The following is a 20793-nucleotide window of genomic DNA, read 5'->3' on the forward strand; positions in this document are numbered from 1 at the left end:
ACATATGGTCTCATCTTTTCACAGCGTAACCAGCATGTGTATGGGGAGAGCCTTTAACATGTCACAGGGTAAAGTAAAAAAGGGAGTTGTGTGTCACTCAGGACATAGGAGATGGTATCCCGCTTGAAAAGTGCTACCAGAAATAGTTCCTCTTTATATATTCATACAATTTCTAGGGAGTATTTTGATGTTTTATGTGTTGATGAATGATTGATATGACAGTTTAATGGCTAATTCACCCAAATGCATCTTTATTGTTGGGATGATGGCCAGCCCCCAGCTAGGTGCACGAGGAGACAGGCGAGTAAAGGGAATACTTGTCAAAATGTGTGTGTGTGTGTCAGAGAGAGATGTGTGGGTGTGTGTTAGCGATATGTTCTCTAAATGTGTTTATGTGTGTGTTCATGTGGGCATGTTGAAGTTCGCGCAGGCTGATCTGAACTCTATGGCAAATTTTAAACCAGTATTTAAAACACTATACCTTTACATACCCCTGTGCATAATGTCGTAAGGTTGACAGTATTTTTTCTATAGTGCAGAGGCCATGCATTATGATTTTGAAGAATATTTATTTTATATATTTAGTAGTTTGTATTGATTTATGTTAGTTGTCATAGATTACTGCCATAAATGCCATAAGAGTCAGTTAATATAATAGTAGAAATGTGTAAATGATGTTATTGGTAGCCCTCATCTCAAACTCTGATGTTGCATGTGAAGGTCTGACACTGGGCTTTTATCTGTATCCTCACCCACCAGTCTTGTCTGTGTTCCCACATTGTCGTCTAGATGATGGAGACACTCACCGCAGCCTCAGTATTCCATTTGTTGCTGACATCTTCCTCCGCCGCAAAAAGCAAGCAAACACAATAACACAGCTTCATGAATGGCTTGGCTACCATCGTCTTCTATTCTTCATTTTGTTGTTGTTGTTTCTTTTGGCCTCTCTCATACTCGCCATGGCAGTGACAGGCCTGTTCTGTTGTTCTGGGGCACTCACTGAAACGACCGAGGATGGTCTCTTTCTTTAAGGTTTGACGGATTGGTCCTTCCAAAATGTATCGTTGACAGTTTTGTTAAAGCTTCCAGACAGTTGTCTGGAGGACTCCTTCACTGTCCACACTGATTGCAGTTAACTTTGTTGCTCAGTCCCAAATGCAATACACCACCAGTAAGCAAAACCCAGGAACTCTGCAGGTTCCTGGTCAGCTAAGATACATTTATCATCCTGGCTTTAGCTTCATTTTTACTGAACAGAATGAATAAGCTTACTTTCTAAACTATATTTCAAACTGCTATAGGTGGAATAATATCACTACCATAATACTACGAAACAACTCCACTCTCTCCTGTGAATAAACCAACACAAAGGGCACAAGCACTCACTGATTGATGGTTTGTTTTGAGACTGAGGCTGCAAATGAGAGTCAGTCTGAAATAATTATTCAACCAAACATGCTAAGTTGATTTAATTTATGGGAGTGAAATGAATCATAGTGTATAAATTATATGGTAAATGTTTAGTGGGTTGTTGTATGAATGAGAGAGAGGAGACATTGCACATGTGAACGTTGATGCTGCCTGGAGCAGTTAAAAGACTCAGACAGACAGAGTTTGGAGGAGGATACAAAGAAACTATGAAAAAGGCAGAACACTGTATGATAATAGAGAGAGGGAGAGGTCAGAACTTAAGAGAGACACAGATATAAAGTGAGAGAGAGAGAGAGCTCCCTGGAGTTAGACAGTGAGACAGTGAGGGGTGTAGACAGCTGTGCCCCAGGCAGTAAAAGACAATGCATGTGTTTATTAAATGGACTTTAAAAGCATTTCCCTTCAAAAGAGGCAGACGTGATAGATGATGGCAGGGAATGTGCAGCATGCGTGTGTGCGTGCGTGTGTATGTGGGCTTGCTAAGCGGTATATTTGTGGGGTCGGACAACTTCAACACACCTTTAAATGGCTTATTGAAGGTAAAGATTTGGTTTTAAAGTTCAACTCCAGAGAGGGTCGGGGTTGTGGTTGGGCCCGGTGTTGGTTAAGATCAGGGTCCTGACACATATACTGTAGTAAACAAGGATGTATGTGTGTGCTGGTTTCATTTAGTGTTTCTTTCATTCATTTTAGTTTTTATTTAGAAATTTTAAAGGATTCAAATCAGCACAATGTATTGTAGTTCAGCTTTTATTTTTTAACACATAGCAACATTATTAAAGCCCCTTTATCAGAAGATCAAGTAGAATATAAAAAGATCAGGTAGACTGTCTAAAGTGTTTTTTGGTATCATTTATTTAAAATCCCAAGTGAGCACACTGATGTGGATGTGGATTTTTGTTTGCTTAGATATTTTAAGCTCACACAAATGATGTTGTCTAGTTCAGACATCAATTTGAGTCTTCAGCTCCACTCATATTCTCTCTGTAACATATATCAAGCAATACATCTGAAGGCTTTTGTTTTGTTCTGTTTTTATTATTATTAATATTATTATTTTATTGAAACTTTTCTTTTGAAAGCAGAAGAAGTAATAATATGATCAAACACAGCATCATCACCAAGAGTCAAAAATAAAATAAAAACAAGCGGCTACAAGAGAAGAGCGACAATGACAGCAAGGGTAACAAATATCAATTGCAACACTGAGATTAAGAAGGGAAAACAATAGAAGCCACCAGAGACAATTAAATGATAAGAGCGACAAATTCATCAATTTAAATTCAACATTCAACTGGTTGCACTGCGCTCCCCTTTTCCTTACTAATGCTGAACTCACTGCCTCATTGTTTGGACTGACAAGGTCAGAGCAGAGACACAAAATATCAATATTCTTCATTCACATCATAATCCACTGACTGAACTATGGCGAGTTTGGTTGTTCAAAGGTAAATCAGCAAGTCCATCCATTTAAATATTGTATAGTGTGAATTTTACATTGGACAGACATGTGGTTTTGCTTACCTTGGTGAACATTATTGCAAAAAGTGATATCAAATTATAGTAACAGGAGATTTCTTTCTACGTAGGATACAGACTTAGTAGGGTTGGTTTCCATTAAAACGCTTTGCCTCTATTTGCAATGTATCTCTGGTTGAAGACTGTGTTTTCCAAGTGCAGCATTGTGCAAACAGCCTCACAGCAAAAGTTACTCCTCTTTGATGAGTGAGTCAGTAAAGCAGTGCAATATGTAAACAGCACAGATATCACACACGGATGCATATCTCTTTAGTAGGTGTACATCAGAACAGTACGAGTGGCACTTTAAGTTGCTGCAATAAACACTTTACAACCAGAATATCACTGCTCCTCTGTTCCCACTAAAAGAGATATTTAGCTAAACCTTTGGTAGCACTGAATATGACAGAGCAGTCTGGGTCTTAAAAAACACAGTGAATATGCTGCAAGTGTTAGAAATGGAACCAGTAATATATCAAGGACATGTTGTTGATTTGCTCACTGGGTACATGAGGCTCTGTATAATTAAATTTTGTGTCTGTGCAGGGGAATGTAGATAACAGTGTATTTCTTGTTCCAACAAACTCTGTTTTCCATTTTTCTTCTTTCAGGCTGCATGAGGGACTTACGCCTCAATGGTCGCTATATACCACTGGACAGCCAGCCACGAGATGGGGTTTCCCAGGTCAGCGTACAAGGCCTATCCCTGGGGTGCTCATCTGACTCTTGCAAAAGGAACCAATGCAGCCCCCCATTCACCTGTGTTGACCTGTGGAGAGTGCACGAATGCAGGTACACACATAACAATGTGTACATACCAAATGTGACTTAACAGGATTGCACATTCACACTGTGATGTGTTCCATGTACACACTCAACAAAAAGGCATGAGGACACATACATTGAAACCTACAGTACTCACTCTACCTCTGAAGCAATTCTTCACTAGCCTAATTTTTGACCTTGTTATTATTTTTGTTTATAGCCACAGAAGTGTGTTTTGAAATAAGCATGGTCCTGACCCAGGAAAATTACATACAGTATACAAAAGAAAAAAGAATAGTCCTTTGTCTTTATCTGTAGCTGCTGTTGCTCAAAAAGCATTTGCGTGTATAAGGATGATGGGCTGTCAGCAGGAAACGGTGGCAACTGTTAGCCATCCACTGGATGTACGGCACAAACAGAAGTTTGGGTTAGCGTAGTAGAAATGTACTTTTTAGACATAAGAAATGTTAAGGCAATTTGAGTCATTTTTGGATGCCCTGCAACAGTGGGGCTAGCCCTACAATTACGAATAACCGTAACTGAGTGACTGACTGAGTGACTGAGTGATCATTTTTCCAAAACTGGTCAGCTGAGTCCCATGTGACTAGGTTGAAGATTTCCCATTGGCGTTTCCTCCTTCAAGGGGAGCGGGGTGGGCCTGCAGGGTTGCCTTATGTTTTCATTTGTCCGTAGATTGAGAGACTTTTTTTCAAACAAGACTGGGTATCTGACTGGACAATGCATCGATGCAAACCCTCGGGGGAGGCACTGCACCTCTTATTACAGGCAGTCACACGGTTGTCAGGAGCTGCGGGGCAAGTAGAGCAACTCCTCCAATGTATGGAGCCTTGCTTCACAGGGGAATAACTACTGTAGACGTAAGATAGGGAAGAGAAAGAAGTCATCTCTAACTGTTAAATAAACTAGCAGATGTGGACAACAAAAGAAATGCCAACAACTGGATACAAGACTTCATCAGCACAGCTGTTTTTTTTCCACTTCGTATGTAAAACTGCTACATGATGCATCCAGTTTATATTAACAATTAACACAGTAACTTTAGCATGGCAAAAAGGAGCTACTGAAAAGGACGCTTTGTTCTGAAATACTGGAATGACCAAATTTACATGATAAACAATGGGAATTACAAAGAAAGACATGTGTCTGTAAGATGCCTGTCTCAGATGAAGGCCCTTTTCCTTCTGGGGTCCAGATTAATAAAATCCCCAGTCACTTTTTGAGGAAAACAGTGATTGAAAACTTTTGCTGGTCCCAGACGGGGGGCTGTGAGCTGTGTGAGAAACAAAATAAGAAAGTTATTCTGTCTTTTCTAACTTTCTTTCTGAGTTGTCATTTAAATATTGTAAATATTTAAACACAGCTGAAATCATAGCTCAGTTTTCGTCTTTAATTTATGTATTTGGGGATTTTTTTTTGACAAGGCTACAGTCATAAAAACAGAATTTTCATTGTATGCGGTCCAGCCAGCCTTAGCCAATGTCAAGTGTTACCAGCTCTGACCAGTTAATAATTGTTTTACACTTCTGTCTGTGTTGCATAAGTCTGAATTGAGGGCATCTAGAGCAGAGAAGATTGAAAACCAGCCTCTATCATGTCTCAGCTGTAAACAAATGTCGACATGAGTCCCACTTAAAGGTTCTGTCGTGCAGTGTTTCCTCAGTGCTGGGTGTCATGAAACAGAGCACAGCCCCTATAATAACATTAAATCATAAAACTGATCACACAAGATATTAATGAGTTCAGTCAGTGTGAGAAGCTGAGGACGGTGGCGCTACCACGCGATCACGACAATGGTCATTAATTAAAGCTTGAGCTCAAAAGTTACATCACTGATCCAGCCTATGAAAGAACAAAAAGAAAACGTCTTCATCCCAGCTGTCATAACATTTTTTAGTTCCCCTTTGATAAAAAAAAAAGAACAAAAACGTCAAGTGAGTGAAAAATGAGCTCAGCATTGAGGATTTTTTTGAATTGCTTTCTCTTTCTCCCCATTGCTCTCTCTCTCTTGTCTTTTGCTGTCTTTCACTCTATCTCTGCTCCCACTTGCCAGCACGCAGTACTTTTCTATCATGTCTGAATGAACGTGTAAGTCACATTACAGCTGACAGACAAGATAGATGAAACCAGGACTGTTATGTATATTCCATTTCTGGAAAGGGCTTCAGACAGTAAAACACCGATTTTACACAAGGATCAGTTTACTTGTCATGAGAAGTGACTCAAAGCCTCTGAAAACTGAGGTATAATAATTTTTTGGCTCTGGAGTAAATGCTCTGAAGTCTGGGTTTGGCTTGGAAACAACAAACTTCTAACAAAAAAACTAGGGATGTGCAGTTTTTCAAGCCATGGGCATTTACTAAGGTCTAACCCAGTTTTTCTATGAAGTTGCATCATAGGATGTGTAGGATCCTGCATTTTTAGAGTCCAGTCAAGGGAGTCCTCTGCAACACCAGTTTTACGTATTATATTTTATCCTGCCTTTATAAGGGCTCAACTTTGTAGGAGTAAATCAGCAGTAAATTACTGCTGTATCTCTTTAAGCAGTCTTCTGTTGATTACTGATTGTGTCAGAAGCTCAGAGGAATCTTAAGCCCGGGCACTGGTCCCTGCAGCTATTTCTCACCCCAAAGTTTAAGGATGGACTGTCTCAGCTGAATGCAGCAGCTGGCCTGCTCATGTTAGTCCACCTTTTTCTTCTTGATTGCCTTGTTAGCTATATTTTTTGAGCTGTGGATCATGGAGTACAAAACCTAAAGTAATTTGTTTCCATACCGTCTTGCTGCTCTTGCTGGCTGAAATGACAAAAATGTGAAGTGCCAGGCAAGCTTTAAGTGCCACACCGGTCATCACTCATGACGTTTTCATTTTGTCGTCTTTTGAAGATGATATCTTTGAAAAACAAATTAGCAAGTGAACTCTCTGTTAACTTCTTAGTCATGGGCTCAGTGTCAGGTGAAGTCAACATCAGCTCAGTGCTGAGCTGATGGAGAGTCAGTCAGTGCATAATGTGACATAACACATTCATTTGAATTGGTCACTGCGTTGCATTTTGGGAATTTGGGCAAAATGTGTTTTTTTCTGCTTTTCCTTATTTAGATGTCCATTATCTTCCATACAGCGGTTACCAGATAAATAACTAAAAAAGATTGAAATCACACAATACAAGGTTAAAAAATCCAAAACACACAAAAATAATAATGTGATTTACTGAAACACATGAAAACAAAAAACAAGATTATTGTATCAAAAGACGTCCACTTTCCCGGCACCAACCTGGAAGCTGCAGCCTGAAGTGATATAAAATGCATTAGGAAATCATTTCAAATTAAAACAGAAAAATCATCAATATCAGTTAGTTAGCTCAGGGGCAAATTGCAGTAATCATAATAATAGTAGTAACAATAACAACATTAATATATTAATAATGATAACAACAAGTAAAATGCATAATTTCAAAGAGCAAAAACCTTTTTTTTCTTCTGATAAATGTCCGCTGGGAGCACGGTGGGAAAAAAATCTCGAAAGGACTCAAGTCACAAGTTGTAAATAGTGACCCTGCAAGATCCCCAGTCTTTACAAAATCTGAAAGTACAAGACTAAAACCTCTGTGACTTTGTCTTCAGATGTAAGGGGTGTGCCAGACTTTAAAAGTCTCCTCTAAGTCTTCCAGTGTGGTCGAAGCCATTAGATGTTACAGGCTGTGCTGTGTGCATGTGTGCTGCACTTTACTGGATGAAATACTGGACAAGTGAGTGAATAAAGTTTTAAGGCTTGTCGAACATAATGACACAGAGGCAGCAGGTTACACTCTTTGTTGGGTGACTGTGCAGCTGTGGTGGGTGGTAACTACAGCAACAACCATTTTCTTTCTTCTCTGCCACAGTATTTGGGAGGTAAACAAGACCGGCTAATGCAGTGCCTCAGTGACTGACGTTAGAGTAGACTGCGGCAAAAGTTGGACCCAGGATCGACTTTTGACCCCCTTTTTTTCCATTATTTTGTGAGTCTAAATGTGGCTTCAGAGGGATTTTCAAAAGTTAAAACCCCATAGGAGCCGGTGTTTTCAGCAGCAGCAACATCTCTGTTTTTTAAAAGATAAAAATGAATGAGGCAGCGAAACCCACCTGCTCCGTCACTAGGCTAAGCAGCTAAAATGTTGGAGGTGAAAATTAATTATTTTCACAGCCCTTTGACCCTGATGGGATTCACACTTTTGCTTGATCAACATTTCACATGCACTGCTAAAATGACTTCTCTGTATGAGGGTTTGTTTGTCAGCAGGAAATGGGAAATGTCGGGCAATGAAATGCGGCTGCAAACTAACAGCCCCTCTCCTGTGGCACCAACTGAATCAAAAGCCGAGTGCTCTTAGCCACATTCACTAATCTCAGCAGTTTTTCTGCCACTGGAAACATCAGCCTCCATTCAGTCTCTGCAGCCTCCCAGCTTTTAATTTGCCTTCCCCGCTTTCTACTCCTCTGATCCATTCACCCACATCATCTATCCACCAGCCTATTTTTTTTCTTGTTTTGTTTTTCACAATGGCTCTCACTCTTGCACTGTCTCTCCATTTCTTGCTTTTTATGGCACTTATCTTGCTGACTCGTGCTCAGCTTTTTTAACCCTGTGCTGCTGACACACATATACCACTTGCACACATAAACACACACAATCCCCATCCTAACCCCTTTTTACTCCTTGACCTTTTCATCTTTTCAGTGCTTGACATGAACCTTGGAAGACGATTAGTGTGCAGTAAGTGTGGGCAGTAAGTCCTCCAACTATGAGTGTTTGATCACTCTCAGGAGACACAGTCAAATAATAATGACATGCATAGTGCTAATAGTTCTTCTACTCAAGGCTCGCAACTCATAACTCATACACGGTTGCTCACATTCATGGCTTCACTTCCCATTAAGCCACTCCAGTTTTTCCTTGGCTTTTTGTTAGGTCACTGCTGTTCTGAAAGGTAAACCATCACCCCTGTCTCAAGAAAGCCCCCCTCCGGCTCCCACCCAATAGCATTATGCTGCCACCTTTGTGCTTCACCATCAGGAGGGTACTAGTTCGGTGACTGAAAATGCCTGCATTTTGCCAGACACAATGTTTGGAGCACCGCACAGAAGGTTACATTTTTGTCTCATCTGAGCAGAGAATCGTTTTCCTCATGCTCTGGTGGGGCCTTTAAAAGCCATTTGACAAACACCAAGTGGGCTGTCATATGCCCTTTCTTCAAGAGTGGCTATAATAGCCCAGCGTCTGAAGTGAGAAGGCCTGATTGATGGGTTGCTGCTGAGATGGTCATCCTTCCGGCAGGTTTACCACCTCTGCAGAGGACGGCCTAAGTCCTACAGGGACAATTTTGTTTTTGGTTACTTCTCTAACAATTAGTTAAAATTAAAAGCCTTTTGAAACTCCCACATGACCACACCTTCCACTAATTACTGTAAGCATGTACAGTGCATCCTCATCTAGACAATCATCACACTTATTCCAGTGATAGCTAATGACAGGCAATGATGAGAGAGAGCAGGAATTAGAGAACCATTGTTGTCGGTTCAGTGACAGGTGTCCTGTATTTAACACCTACTTATTAGACTCTAACCAGGCATAATAAATACTGACCGCTGAGCTTTTGTTATGGCATTACAAATCCCACACACAGTTAATTATATTTTTAAACGTACGTCAAGCTGTTACAGAAGGTGTGTTTTTCCTCACATTGTATTGTCAAGATTTGACATTTACAACAGCAGTAAGAAGAATTTATATTGGCTGTTACGGCTAAAGTAAAACTGCAATGAGTCTCGGGGTTGATCTGAAATCACTAGACGAAGACTCTTGTTGGAATGGATGTGCTGAAAAGCTGCTGTAAAAGCAATCAGTGAAACCCTAAAATCAGTCCTGCTGCAGATAGAGAGAAGGAAATTTTACAATTTTACAGTGTGTTCTCTTCTGGCACACCACTTTCAGTCTCTACACGTTCATCAACCCCATTACCAGCAGCAAGGAGCTGTTTTTCAGAGCAAAAAAAGAAAGAAAAAAGAAAAACCTGTGATAAACCCGCTGCACACTGCCTGACCAACACTGACAGCATCAAACAAAGTTAGCCACTAGCTGCTGAACATAGTGGAGCGTTTAGCAGCTAAAGTGCCAGATATTTTTCTCAGGAGTTGGTGGAGGAATTGAAATTAGACAAAATGAGAATGGACTTATGTTTGTCGGCAGGTTGGCCAGAAACACAACTCCAAGTGAATTCTAATGTGTGTGCCGCATGTGTTCAGCACACAGCCAACTGTTTACAAGCACATTTGTCTCAGCAGCTTTAGTTATATGGTGATAATCTGTCAGTGCTGTGTTTACAGCTTGTTCCGCTGCCCCCTAATAGGGGGGGAAAAACTGTGAGCAAGTGTTTCAACAAGGTTTAACCTCTTACTATAGCCACAAATAAACTATAGTATATTTTGCATTTTTGCTGACCAGACTATTTACATCAAGTTTTTCTTAGCCAAGCAGCGAGTAGTTGCATATCATGTTTTGGCAATTTGTGTCACTACTCACGGAAGTTGCTATGAAAAGGGGCAGCATGGTGGTACGGCAGTAAACAGATGAGAAGGTTCTGGGTTCGATTCCCAAGCCAGGGTTGTTTCGGGGTGTAGTTTGCGTGCTTCCAGTGTGTTTGCTTGGGTTCTTTTCAGGTTCTCCAAGTTCCTCACACAGTCCAAAATAATGCACATTGGGTTGTTGGCGACTCTAAATCACCCATAGATGTAAATGTGAGTGCAATATTTATCTCTATAAATCAGCCTTACAATAGATTAGTGACCTGTTACCCGCCCTTGCCTATATGCTGCTGGGATTGGCTCCAGTCTCCCACAACCCTATAAGCGGTATAGACATAGACTGTAAAAAGAATGGACGTAGCGTCCGTGACGTCACCCATTGGTTTGGGGGAGTCTGTTTTGTGCCGCTACTACGGGGGTTTGAGCCGCGCCATGTTGGATTCTACTTGCCATATTTGGAGCGGTGCGGCCGTTGGCCGGCCGAGAGCCCGCCCACTGGCCTCGTAGCAGCGGTCGCCGGACCTGTCACTCAACAGTTCTGCGCCCTAATTGGCCAGAACTTTAAACCTAATAACAGTAACAACGGTAGAGTTTAAAAAAAATTCACCCCCCTCAGAGTGTGTGCGGGGGTAGAAACTATCGGTTGAGACCAAAAAAATGAAATGTACCAGGCTGTAAATATGTTTTTTAAAGCTGTAAAATCGGCTATTTTAACATGGGGCTCAATTGGAGTTGCTCCCTTCTGGAGCCAGCCCCCAGCGACAGCCGAGGGGATTGCAGCTTTTTGAACGCGGAAGTGAGCCTCACTTCTCAGACCGACAACTGCCCCCTTGGGTATAGACAATGGACAATTGTATAGATAATGGATGGAAAGGAAATGCGGATGAAGCTAATAATTGACCTGAATTAAAAATGAACACTCAAATCAATGGGCCTTGTCAATTAAAAGAAACCCCAATGAAACCTGACACAATGCACACAACAACTGCAGGAGTAGAACTTATTGGTTTTGGGGATGCATGGTAGAGCTTCGATCAGGGCCCACAAACTCCAGCCCGACCCGACCTGAACCTGTGCACATTCTCTCCAAGCCTGACCCAGCCCATCACCTTAACTGTATTGAAGCCAAGTTTGATTGAAACCCCTTTTTTTAATAAGCTGATTGTTATTATTAAAGAGTGAAATTAGATTTCCAAGTGGTTTGAATGACAGAAATCAGTTCTGATGAGATCTTAATTAGTTCAGTGTACTGTAATGTGCACAATGCTGCAATTTATGACATAATTTCTTTGTTGTAACCTTATTATACATCGATCAAAGTAAGATGTGATCCTATACTTTTGATGGCACAGTGACACCACAAAGTCCACTCTGTTCAAAAATGTGCAACAAACCATCAATGCTCCAATCGGTGTATGTGCATCCGTGTTCACATGCTTGTAAAATATGACACACATGATCGCTGACACCATTCAAACCTTGCACTGCAAAAACCACCAGTAAGCAAAAACCTGAGTGACACAGGTTACACCGAAGACTAGGAGAAGATTACAGTCAAAAATAAGAAATGCCTAAAGTGGACTACCGTGAGACAAGTCTTGCAACTGTGAAGTTAGACGCTTGCCCACCCATCTAACATCCCCAACCTTTGAAATATGAACGAAGATGAACATATTACACAAGACAGTCTAGCAGAAGATGCAGGAAGGAACCTTTTAGTCTCTTATTTGGATTAGTTTTATGGCGGAAGAGGAACAATTATGGGATAAATTACTGTGCCATTTTCAATTTAACATTGCTGTTTCATAGTAAAGTTGAGTCAATATTTATAAGCATGAACAAATCTCCAGAGACCGGAGGCAAGACTCATCTCTGATGTCATCAAAATGTACAGCCTGGAGCTGCTCTATACACACCGAATGGGATACAGAATTAATGGGCTCATAAAATGTTTGTTTGAGCTGTTACACCCAAATGAGCTTTTAATTATAGTGGTGCTTTCTGAAGTGAGGCAGAAAATGTGCCCCTGTCTGCATAAAATCCTCCCAGTTACTGCCACTGCCACAGTCAGCGTTTTCAACCCCTCCGATTCATTCTCTATTGAGGTGTGCATCTGTGTGAGGCCATTGATTAAAGGGCAGTAATTGATGTTTTTCACTGTGGAAAACGGTCATAAACATTGCTAAATCACATGTTTCTTTATCCTGTAGACTCATGCATATCCTCGCTGTATCTTCCAAGGCTTTCACTGTTCAAGATGATTTGCTTTATCCCCTTTGTTGCTCTGTTTTCATTTACATGCTATTTTTCTTCCATGATGCATCTGTAACTGCCTCTGTAATGACACAGTCCCTCAGAGGCATTATAGCACATTGATCTAATCAGATCTGGTGCCATGTGCATCCCAGTTATCTTAATCTACATGTAATTCATGGCTCTCTTTTTTTGTCTCCCTGTTGTCCCTGTCCAACCTTTCTTCACAGATGTCCTCCCGGCCACATGATCCGTGTGAACGGGTCGAGAAAGTCCTGTGTCTACACTCTCTGTGCTACACGGCCTTGTCACCGGGGAACCTGTGTGGCTCAGTCACCCTCCAAATTCACCTGCCACTGCCCGGAGGGTTACAGGGGACGCCACTGTGAGACGCCACTGGCCATCTACAGGGAGGACGTGGGCCTGAGCTTCAGCTCCCTCTTTGCAATCTGTATCTGCTTCATGGCCTTATTAGGTAGGTACTGTATTGCATCTATTGCATGTTACACACACAGTAATGAGAAAATAATTATAAGTGCTTTTGTTGTGTGTGTGTTTGTGTGTGTGTGTGTGTGTGTGTGTGTGTGTGTGTGTGTGTGTGTGTGTGTGTGTGTGTGTGTGTGTGTGTGTGTGTGTGTGTGTGTGTGTGTGTGTGTGTGTGTGTGTGTGTGTGTGTGTGTGTGTGTGTGTGTGTGTGTGTGTGTGTTGACTTTCTGACAGTTTCCTGCTGTTATCTATTAAAAACATGCTAGAGAAGCATAACGCAAATAGGGAACTCACTGATTCAGGATTAGAAATTGCTCCATCACCCGACTCAATACAAATTTCCTTATTTGATCCCCAGATTCTTGTTGCACTTAATAGTGGGTTGGGCACCGTCTGGCCTGATTTGACATGCACAGTCAGCGAGCGTCAGCCATCTGAGATTAGAGCCGTCGGATGCTCTGATTGGCTGTGTGCTAGTTATGACCATTCAGATTGGCGGTGCCCTAGCGAATCATTGCGGTGTGTGGGAGAGGCAGAAGTGACGATAGTAAACAAACCACTCATATAAACAGAGATGGGGCAGAGACAAACTACACTTCGTCTTTGCATCGCTTTTTAGTATAATTCTGGAAGCCATGGCTACGTGGAGTGAAGAACTGGAGGAGCAGCTGATTACACTGGTGGACAAAAGAAAAAGAAGCTAATGTTGTGTCTCTATGGTTTCTTCTATGGTTTCTCCGTTCTGTCATTTCCTGTTCTCATGTTTCGGATTACTGGCACGAGACTAGCGCCACCTGATGTTAAGGAGACTTATTGCTTCTTGCGCAAGCGCGGAACGTACAGGCTGCTGTGTAGTCGGCAGTAGTCGAGGCTGTGTGTTTCAGTGCTTCCTTTCTGCCGACTGTGTCCGACAAGAGGCGACGGTGTCGTCGGATAAAGACAGCATATTTCATCTCTCATTCACAAAAGTATTTGAACTATTAAATCTGTACTTTGTAGAAGCCTCTTTGGTTCAGTTTGGATCAGTTACAGCTGCAAGTCTTCTTGGTTTAATCTCTGAAAGCTTTGCACACCCGGATTTGAGCACTTTATCTCATTCTTCCCGGCAGATCCTCTCAAGCTCCATCTGATTTAACGGGAAGCATCTATGAACTACTAAGTCTCTCTACAGATCATTTATGGGGTTTTAGTCTGGGCTACGGCCTGGACACTCAGAGCACAGTCAGAGAAGGTCCTACAGCCACTCCAGTGATGCTGATAGGTGTCACTCAAGTCACAGTCTGTGTGCACTCTGTATTGATTGATGGAGTGCTGCTGAGATGGTCACCCATCTCTGAAGATGACTTGTTAAGTTTCGGTTTCTTCCGTTTTTGAGTTTTTGGGTACCTTCCTGACCAGGGCATGCTTGGTTGGCTCAGTTTGGCTCAGCTCTAGAAAGAGGAGAGTCTTAAGCTCCAATTTTGTTCAGTTCACACCATTATTGAGGCCACTGCACTGCACTGAAGAATCAAACCTTGGAGTGGTCATATAGTCCCGGCTTGGTCTTTGCCTAGTGTCAGAGGTCTATTGCTTTTGTCTGTGAATCATGTGACCTTATGTACACAGTTTTGTGCCTTTTTAAACTGTGTCCAGTCGATTCTCCAGAGGTGACTCTTCATGAGACTTCAGGCAGATGCATTTGAATATTGGTGCTTTCTGTATAGAAGTTATTTTGAAGCCTATAAACACCTGCTTGAATGAGACTATTTACTGACATTTATATGTCCTTATATACTTATATGTTCCTTTTTTAAATGAACTGTATTATGCTGTTAAAGTCAGCATTGGACTGACTGGATTAAGCAGTATAGTCAGTATAGTCACTGAAAGATCAGAAAGTCTCAGGGGAATTGCAGGTCAAGACTTTATCCACTTCTGCAGCAGTGCTGTAGTGCACTTCCTCCAGCCTGTGGGTGGATGGACTGCAACGCACTGGTGTCTGGTTGTCTATTAAAATCTACATTTCTCTGTCTGCCTGCCTGCCTGTTTTTGCTTGTTGAATATTCATCCGCCTGTACCTTTAGCTGTGTTCTTATTCCTGAAGGATCCTCTGCTGAGAAAGCGCCTCAGGCACAGCCGTACACAGAGAATGAGTTGTCAGTACAGTGACTTGTTCCCCTTGTTTAATTGAGGACAATACAACCGAACAGTAAAGAACAGTATGAGACAGAGCACAGTACAAGAGAAGAAAACAGATCAGAGATGTATAAATAAAACAGGACACAGCACAATACCAGAAGAAAACAAGGGGAAGCTGAAAAGATAACAAAGTGGAGGCAGTGCACAAAACAGCACGAGAAGGAAAAGTAGGAGATACGTACCAAGAACGAGGGTGTCACTGTCACACAGTTTTTGGCCTTTCCTGCTTGTATCTCATTAGTGATTCAGAGGGCACCTCCTCCCCACCCTGAGACTAGACAGACACAGATCAAATGATCATTTCTCCTTCTCTTCTCCTCACCTTTATTCACCCCAGTATCTTCATTCCAACTGGTCATTGGACCCTTATTAAATGCACCATCCGGCCTTGATCCTGCTGAGGCTCAGTTCTGTTTTAAGTGTTAATTACTTGATTTGTAAGCGTATAAGGTGCTGTTTACCCAAACCTGCAGAAATTGAGATCAGTGCTCCAGGGGCTTTGGTAGTAATTTCAATCGGCATAGCATTCCTCGCTCGATCGGTCAAGCGTTCCTCACTCTGAAATTTAAGTAGCAGCAAAGAGAGACTTTTTTAAGGCCTTCATCCAATATTGACTGTACGGACTCCAAATGTTTGAATAGCAAGAACAAAAGGAGGGCAGTAGCTCTCTGGGTGCAATGTGGAAGAAAAATAGAGTGTTCTTTTGAGACTGTTGATCAGTGAAGATTAAAGAATTCGCATCAGGTGATTCACTTTGATCCTTTTGTTTAGTCCAATATAATCGACCAGAGGGACCATCTGGTCAAAAGGCCATATGACAATCTTTGTGGAATTGCAATCAACAATCTAAAGCCAATCTGGTTTCATTGTGGAAGTCATGACCAGATGTTGTGATTCCTGATTCTTCTGAATTTGTATGTATTATGATGTGTTCTAGTTGTACTCGGAAGTTGGAATTTTCTACCTCTGAGTTGCAGGTTTAATCTGGAACGGCTACAATATTTCTGGGGCTCAACTGTGTAGCCTCCTGCCCCTGACAGCAGCAGCAGCAGCAGTTGTCAGGACTGCAAAGAAAAGGAAATACAGTCCGAGTGAAGTGCTGGAGCGGCGGACTGGACTTCATTTGTATAAGTCTAGCATTTATTTTTTTAGCAAAAACCTCCAGACTCTACAGTACCTTTAAGCCAGCCATGTAGTCCTGTTCAATTCTTATCCCTGGACCTTTTCCTTCGCTGTTTGTATGTGTAAAAAAGGCCAGGGAGTGTTATTATCAAAATAGTCTTGCTCTTTGTTAGTTGGTGATGTTGATTGTTGTCAATCATTGCAGCGACACGTGGCGTGTCAAATTACAGCTCTTGTTGCTCTCTTGCCTCGTACTGACTTAGTGCCCTTCACACGCCTCATGTTGTGCAGTGCATCAATTTGTGGAATTTGCTCAAAATGAAGCCGTATGCACAAATGTGAGGCCCTACGCACTGTGTGTTCTGTGTTTATGGAGGGGCGGCCCTGCTCAACACTGCTGTGCTATGTATTTATGGAACCGTCCATCAGTCACGTTGCTCGTTTTTAATCTATTCCTGCTTCATTCTCTTTGCCAAAAACATAAAGCAGCATTTTTTTTGGCTTTTATTGCCTTTACTTGATTGCACAGTGAGATAGACAGGAAAGGGGGAGGCAGAGAGAGGGGGAATGACATGCAGGAAAGGTCTGCCCGACGCGGGACTCGAACCGGGGACGCCTGCGTTGAGGACTGTAGCCTCTACATGGGGCGGCCGCTTTAACCACTGCGCCACGCACCGCCCCCCTTTGCCAAAAACATAGTCCAGGTTTGATGCATCTTTTTTTATAGCAACATGGAACTGCAGTGGGTGATTTAAACAACTTCTGTTTCATTTTATTTCATTTGTTAGGCAATGAACACTTGAATGTGCAATGACCTATGAGCGACAGGTTAAGCAGAAGACAAATAAGTTCCAAACCATTATATTTACCTACAGTATAGGCAGGCTGTAATTGAAAGTGGTATATTTTGAAAACTGGAAAGAAAGTTGATAACAGCTTATGTCACTCCACTTTTCATCGCTCCTCACTGGCTCTTTGTTGTTGCTTGCTTTTATTGTGAAGTTGAAGTCACTAATGGTTACCCAGAGAAGAGGGAAGAGCTTTTACAGTAACAGCCTTCCAAAGTTTTCTTATACTTCAGGTGCATGAGCTGTCTTGTTCTCTACAATGACAATTCACTCCAAGGCAGGATGTCTCAATCCAAACTCTTCAGTGAGGTCCCTCAGTGGTGGTGGTTATCAAAAATTGCCCAAAACTCCTACTGAGAGCACACTGAGTATGTCCTTTCTCATTTTCTCTTTCAATCCCACTATAGCTCTTTCTTCAAAAAAAGAAGAAGGAATAATTAGTGTCAATCTCTGGCACTCATATGTTATGTCATACACCTGAAAGAACTTTGTTATCTTGGAATGCATCTTGTTTCTGCTCGGCTTTGTGCCGAATGTATAAATGAGAACGAAAAAACTTGTTTTGTTTTCCCTGTTTATCCAGCAGAAAGAGATTTCCTCTTTTCTTCTTTACACTAAACTGAATACAAAATAAAATGCTTCCTAAATCGCAGAAGTGGAGTTTTTTTTTTACAACTGAACTGCCAGCATTGTCGCGGTCTTTTCAACAGGAGACAACGTTGCACAAAAGGGGTTATTGTGATGGGATGACTCTGACTGAGCTGTCTGGTCAACTCGTAAATAACTTACTCCATGGGGTATAAGCTGATTTATCGGCTGTCGGCTTTTCCTGCTATCATTATTATATCTGCATTATATCTGAAATGGGAAGAAGGCATGGTCTCCACTCATTAACAAAGGGCCCTGACTAAATTAAACCTACCCACTCACAGATAGCCATAGGTAACTAGATGTTGAGTCACTGATGGTAAAACAGTAGAAAATGCAGCTAAGAACCTTTGGTGTTGATTGTAAAACTGGTCAGCTACAGCTGTGGAAGTACTAGAGGTTAATCTCCAGGATGTTGGTCCAATGAGGAGCTAAGCAGTCATACAGATTTAAAGTGAAGAGATTAAAGAAGGATATCGGGGATATCAGGGACACAGATGTTGGTCAATGAGGCACATACCGAATATATCCTAACAATCTCCTCTGCCAGATGAGCTAAGCAGTCACTTCAGTGATTGCTGCATTGATTTTATCACACCAAAGTGCTTCAAGGTGAAATGTTTTTTGAGGTTATCTTTTTGTGTTCGTTGAAAGTTTGGAAGAAGATTAAACAAACATGATGGAAGTAAAAAATCACAAATGAGGGAGATTCAAAGCAACTTTTGTTTATATGAATTTGGCCTTTATCTTGTGAAATAAAAGGAAAATGGAGGCCACGGACTTCAAAATATTCAGTTGACTTTGAGACTGAAGGGAAACAACTTTTTCCTCCAGACCAGGCTAACAAGGGTTTGTTTTGGTAGCTGGTTCCATTTTTGGTTTGGATTTTTGGTCCGTTTTTTTGGATTGCCATCAATCAATCAATTAATCTATCTATCTATCTATCTATCTATCTATCTATCTATCTATCTATCTATCTATCTATCTATCTATCTATCTATCTATCTATCTATCTATCTATCTATCTATCTATCTATCTATCTATCTATCTATCTATCTATCTATCTATCTGTGCACAGTGATTTGAATGTGCAACTTGTATCTGCATGTGTGCCTTGTATATATGGATGGCAGGAACTTCAGTCTCAGAACCAAAGCCTTGTCGGTTTTTCTTTTGTCTCGTCTTGGCCTTATATCATCCCAGAGGAGAGGCAGGGGAAGCATTACTGTACATCTGTGAAAAGGTGGTGAGCAGGGATGAGTCTTGAGAGCTTGATGGCCCAGTAGCCCAACCACACATCCATGACACTGAAATCCTACGCTCCTGAGACTTACAGTGTGGCTGCTCTTACAGCAACTACATGTACATTCTCCTGCAGAGAGCTCTTTGATGATGATGCCATATCGCTCCACAGTGCTGGGTTCCTGGTTCAGGCAGTCTCACAACATTAGTCTCACTGCTGTGTCGAACACAAATGTCTTTGCTGCTGCATTTGAGCTTGCATGTGCCTGTAATGTCCAGTTTCACATACACATGTGGGTGATTTCAGTGGATGCCATTAGCTCTATCTCCAGTGTAGAGCCTAAATCTGATTTTGATGGCACTGTGATCCTAACTCAACTCTGCAAATGCCTGTTAATTTGAATCCCCTGTGAGCTGTCCCTTTGTTTCACATGCACTCTCTGGTTTTATTGTATACTATGATTTGGCCACATGTGGCTGTTCTGAAGGCCCTGCCTTCAGTTCAATACATTTGAAACATGTTTGTCCTTTGGCAGATATCTTTGTCGCTATGCTGCTGTGCACGTGTATACATGTGGTTGTGGGGATTTTTTTTCTGCCTTGAGTGTCTTTCTTTTGAGATAATGCCATGTGCTGCCTTGCTTGTGAAATGAACCTTGGACCCACCACTGTCTCTAACTGGCCCCACGTGGCTTCATGCGAACATGTGATATATTTAGCCTTCTCAGCTGTCAGACCAGAGTTTTGTCTTCATATTTTTTCTCTCATTTTGCTTGTCGGCGCTATAGCAACTGGCTCCATTACAAAATGTTAAAAAAAATAGTTTTTTTGGTTAATCTTGATATCTTGCAACTGGAAGATATTCTTTTCCAGCATGAGATGCGGTTCAAATCTGTCATGTATCTGCAGCTGCTTCACTTCTTTAGGACCCACAGGCTGTATATAATATTTCCTCTTTCATCTAAACGGGTGCTATACTGTCATCACAGTGACATGCACAGTGACGTAATAGTTCCACTACAATTGATCTGGCCAAAAGATCATACAATGATCTCTCTTTGGGTAAGATGTCAATCCATGGTCTAAATCATAACCTGCATCTTCGTTACGCACTGATTTTATTTTGAAAGTCCTGATTTGAAGTTGTGATTTGCATACTTCCACCACTTTGACTCCTGTTTCAGGTGCCGTGCTCTTCAAACTATTTTCTTTTTACAAACACTATCACACTTAGTTCAAATAGAGTATTACATTGGACATGCCATATCTATGATCTTTAATGACAGTTGTCATTTGTCTGATCGTGTGCAAACAAACATTTTTGCAGTTGTTATTTAGATTTCACCCATTTTAATCAACTATTGTTTTTTTCTTGAATGATCCGGCTGAAACTGTAGCCGCAAGACAAAAACAATTCAAACAATCAGCTTACAATGCCCAAAAGCAAAACACAGTCAATTTCACTTAAATGATAAGAGTAGTCAATCTTATGCTCCAAACGGCAGTGTTCTGACAGCGCAGCAGCAGCTTAGAGGCCAAACCCATTTTAATCTTGACTAAACACAGAGTAGACAGCCCCTTATTGAGTCTTCCAGCACATCCTACTTCATATTCTGTGGAAATACCTAAATCTCTCCAGCTGAAAGTACATTAATACCTACTTAAGTCATGTGGAGTTGGATGTACTGCTGAGGACGACGCGAGCACATTATGATCT

General features: G+C 41.5%; 1 protein-coding gene across 1 annotated transcript in view; it reads left to right on the forward strand.

The window, feature by feature from the left end:
- LOC311006298 (neural-cadherin) overlaps positions 1 to 20793 on the forward strand; it is a gene marked incomplete at its 5' end in the record, with an annotated part of 358210 nt that overhangs the window by 322741 nt on the left and 14676 nt on the right. Inside the window, 2 exons of the mRNA XM_083999073.1 lie at positions 3561 to 3741; positions 12782 to 13026. Of these exons, the coding sequence (XP_083855199.1) occupies positions 3561 to 3741; positions 12782 to 13026 (426 nt within the window). The remainder of the gene's footprint in view (positions 1 to 3560; positions 3742 to 12781; positions 13027 to 20793) is intronic.

The sequence above is a fragment of the Trachurus trachurus genome, assembly GCF_905171665.1.
Source record: "Trachurus trachurus genome assembly, chromosome: 3".
Lineage (NCBI taxonomy): Eukaryota > Metazoa > Chordata > Actinopteri > Carangiformes > Carangidae > Trachurus > Trachurus trachurus.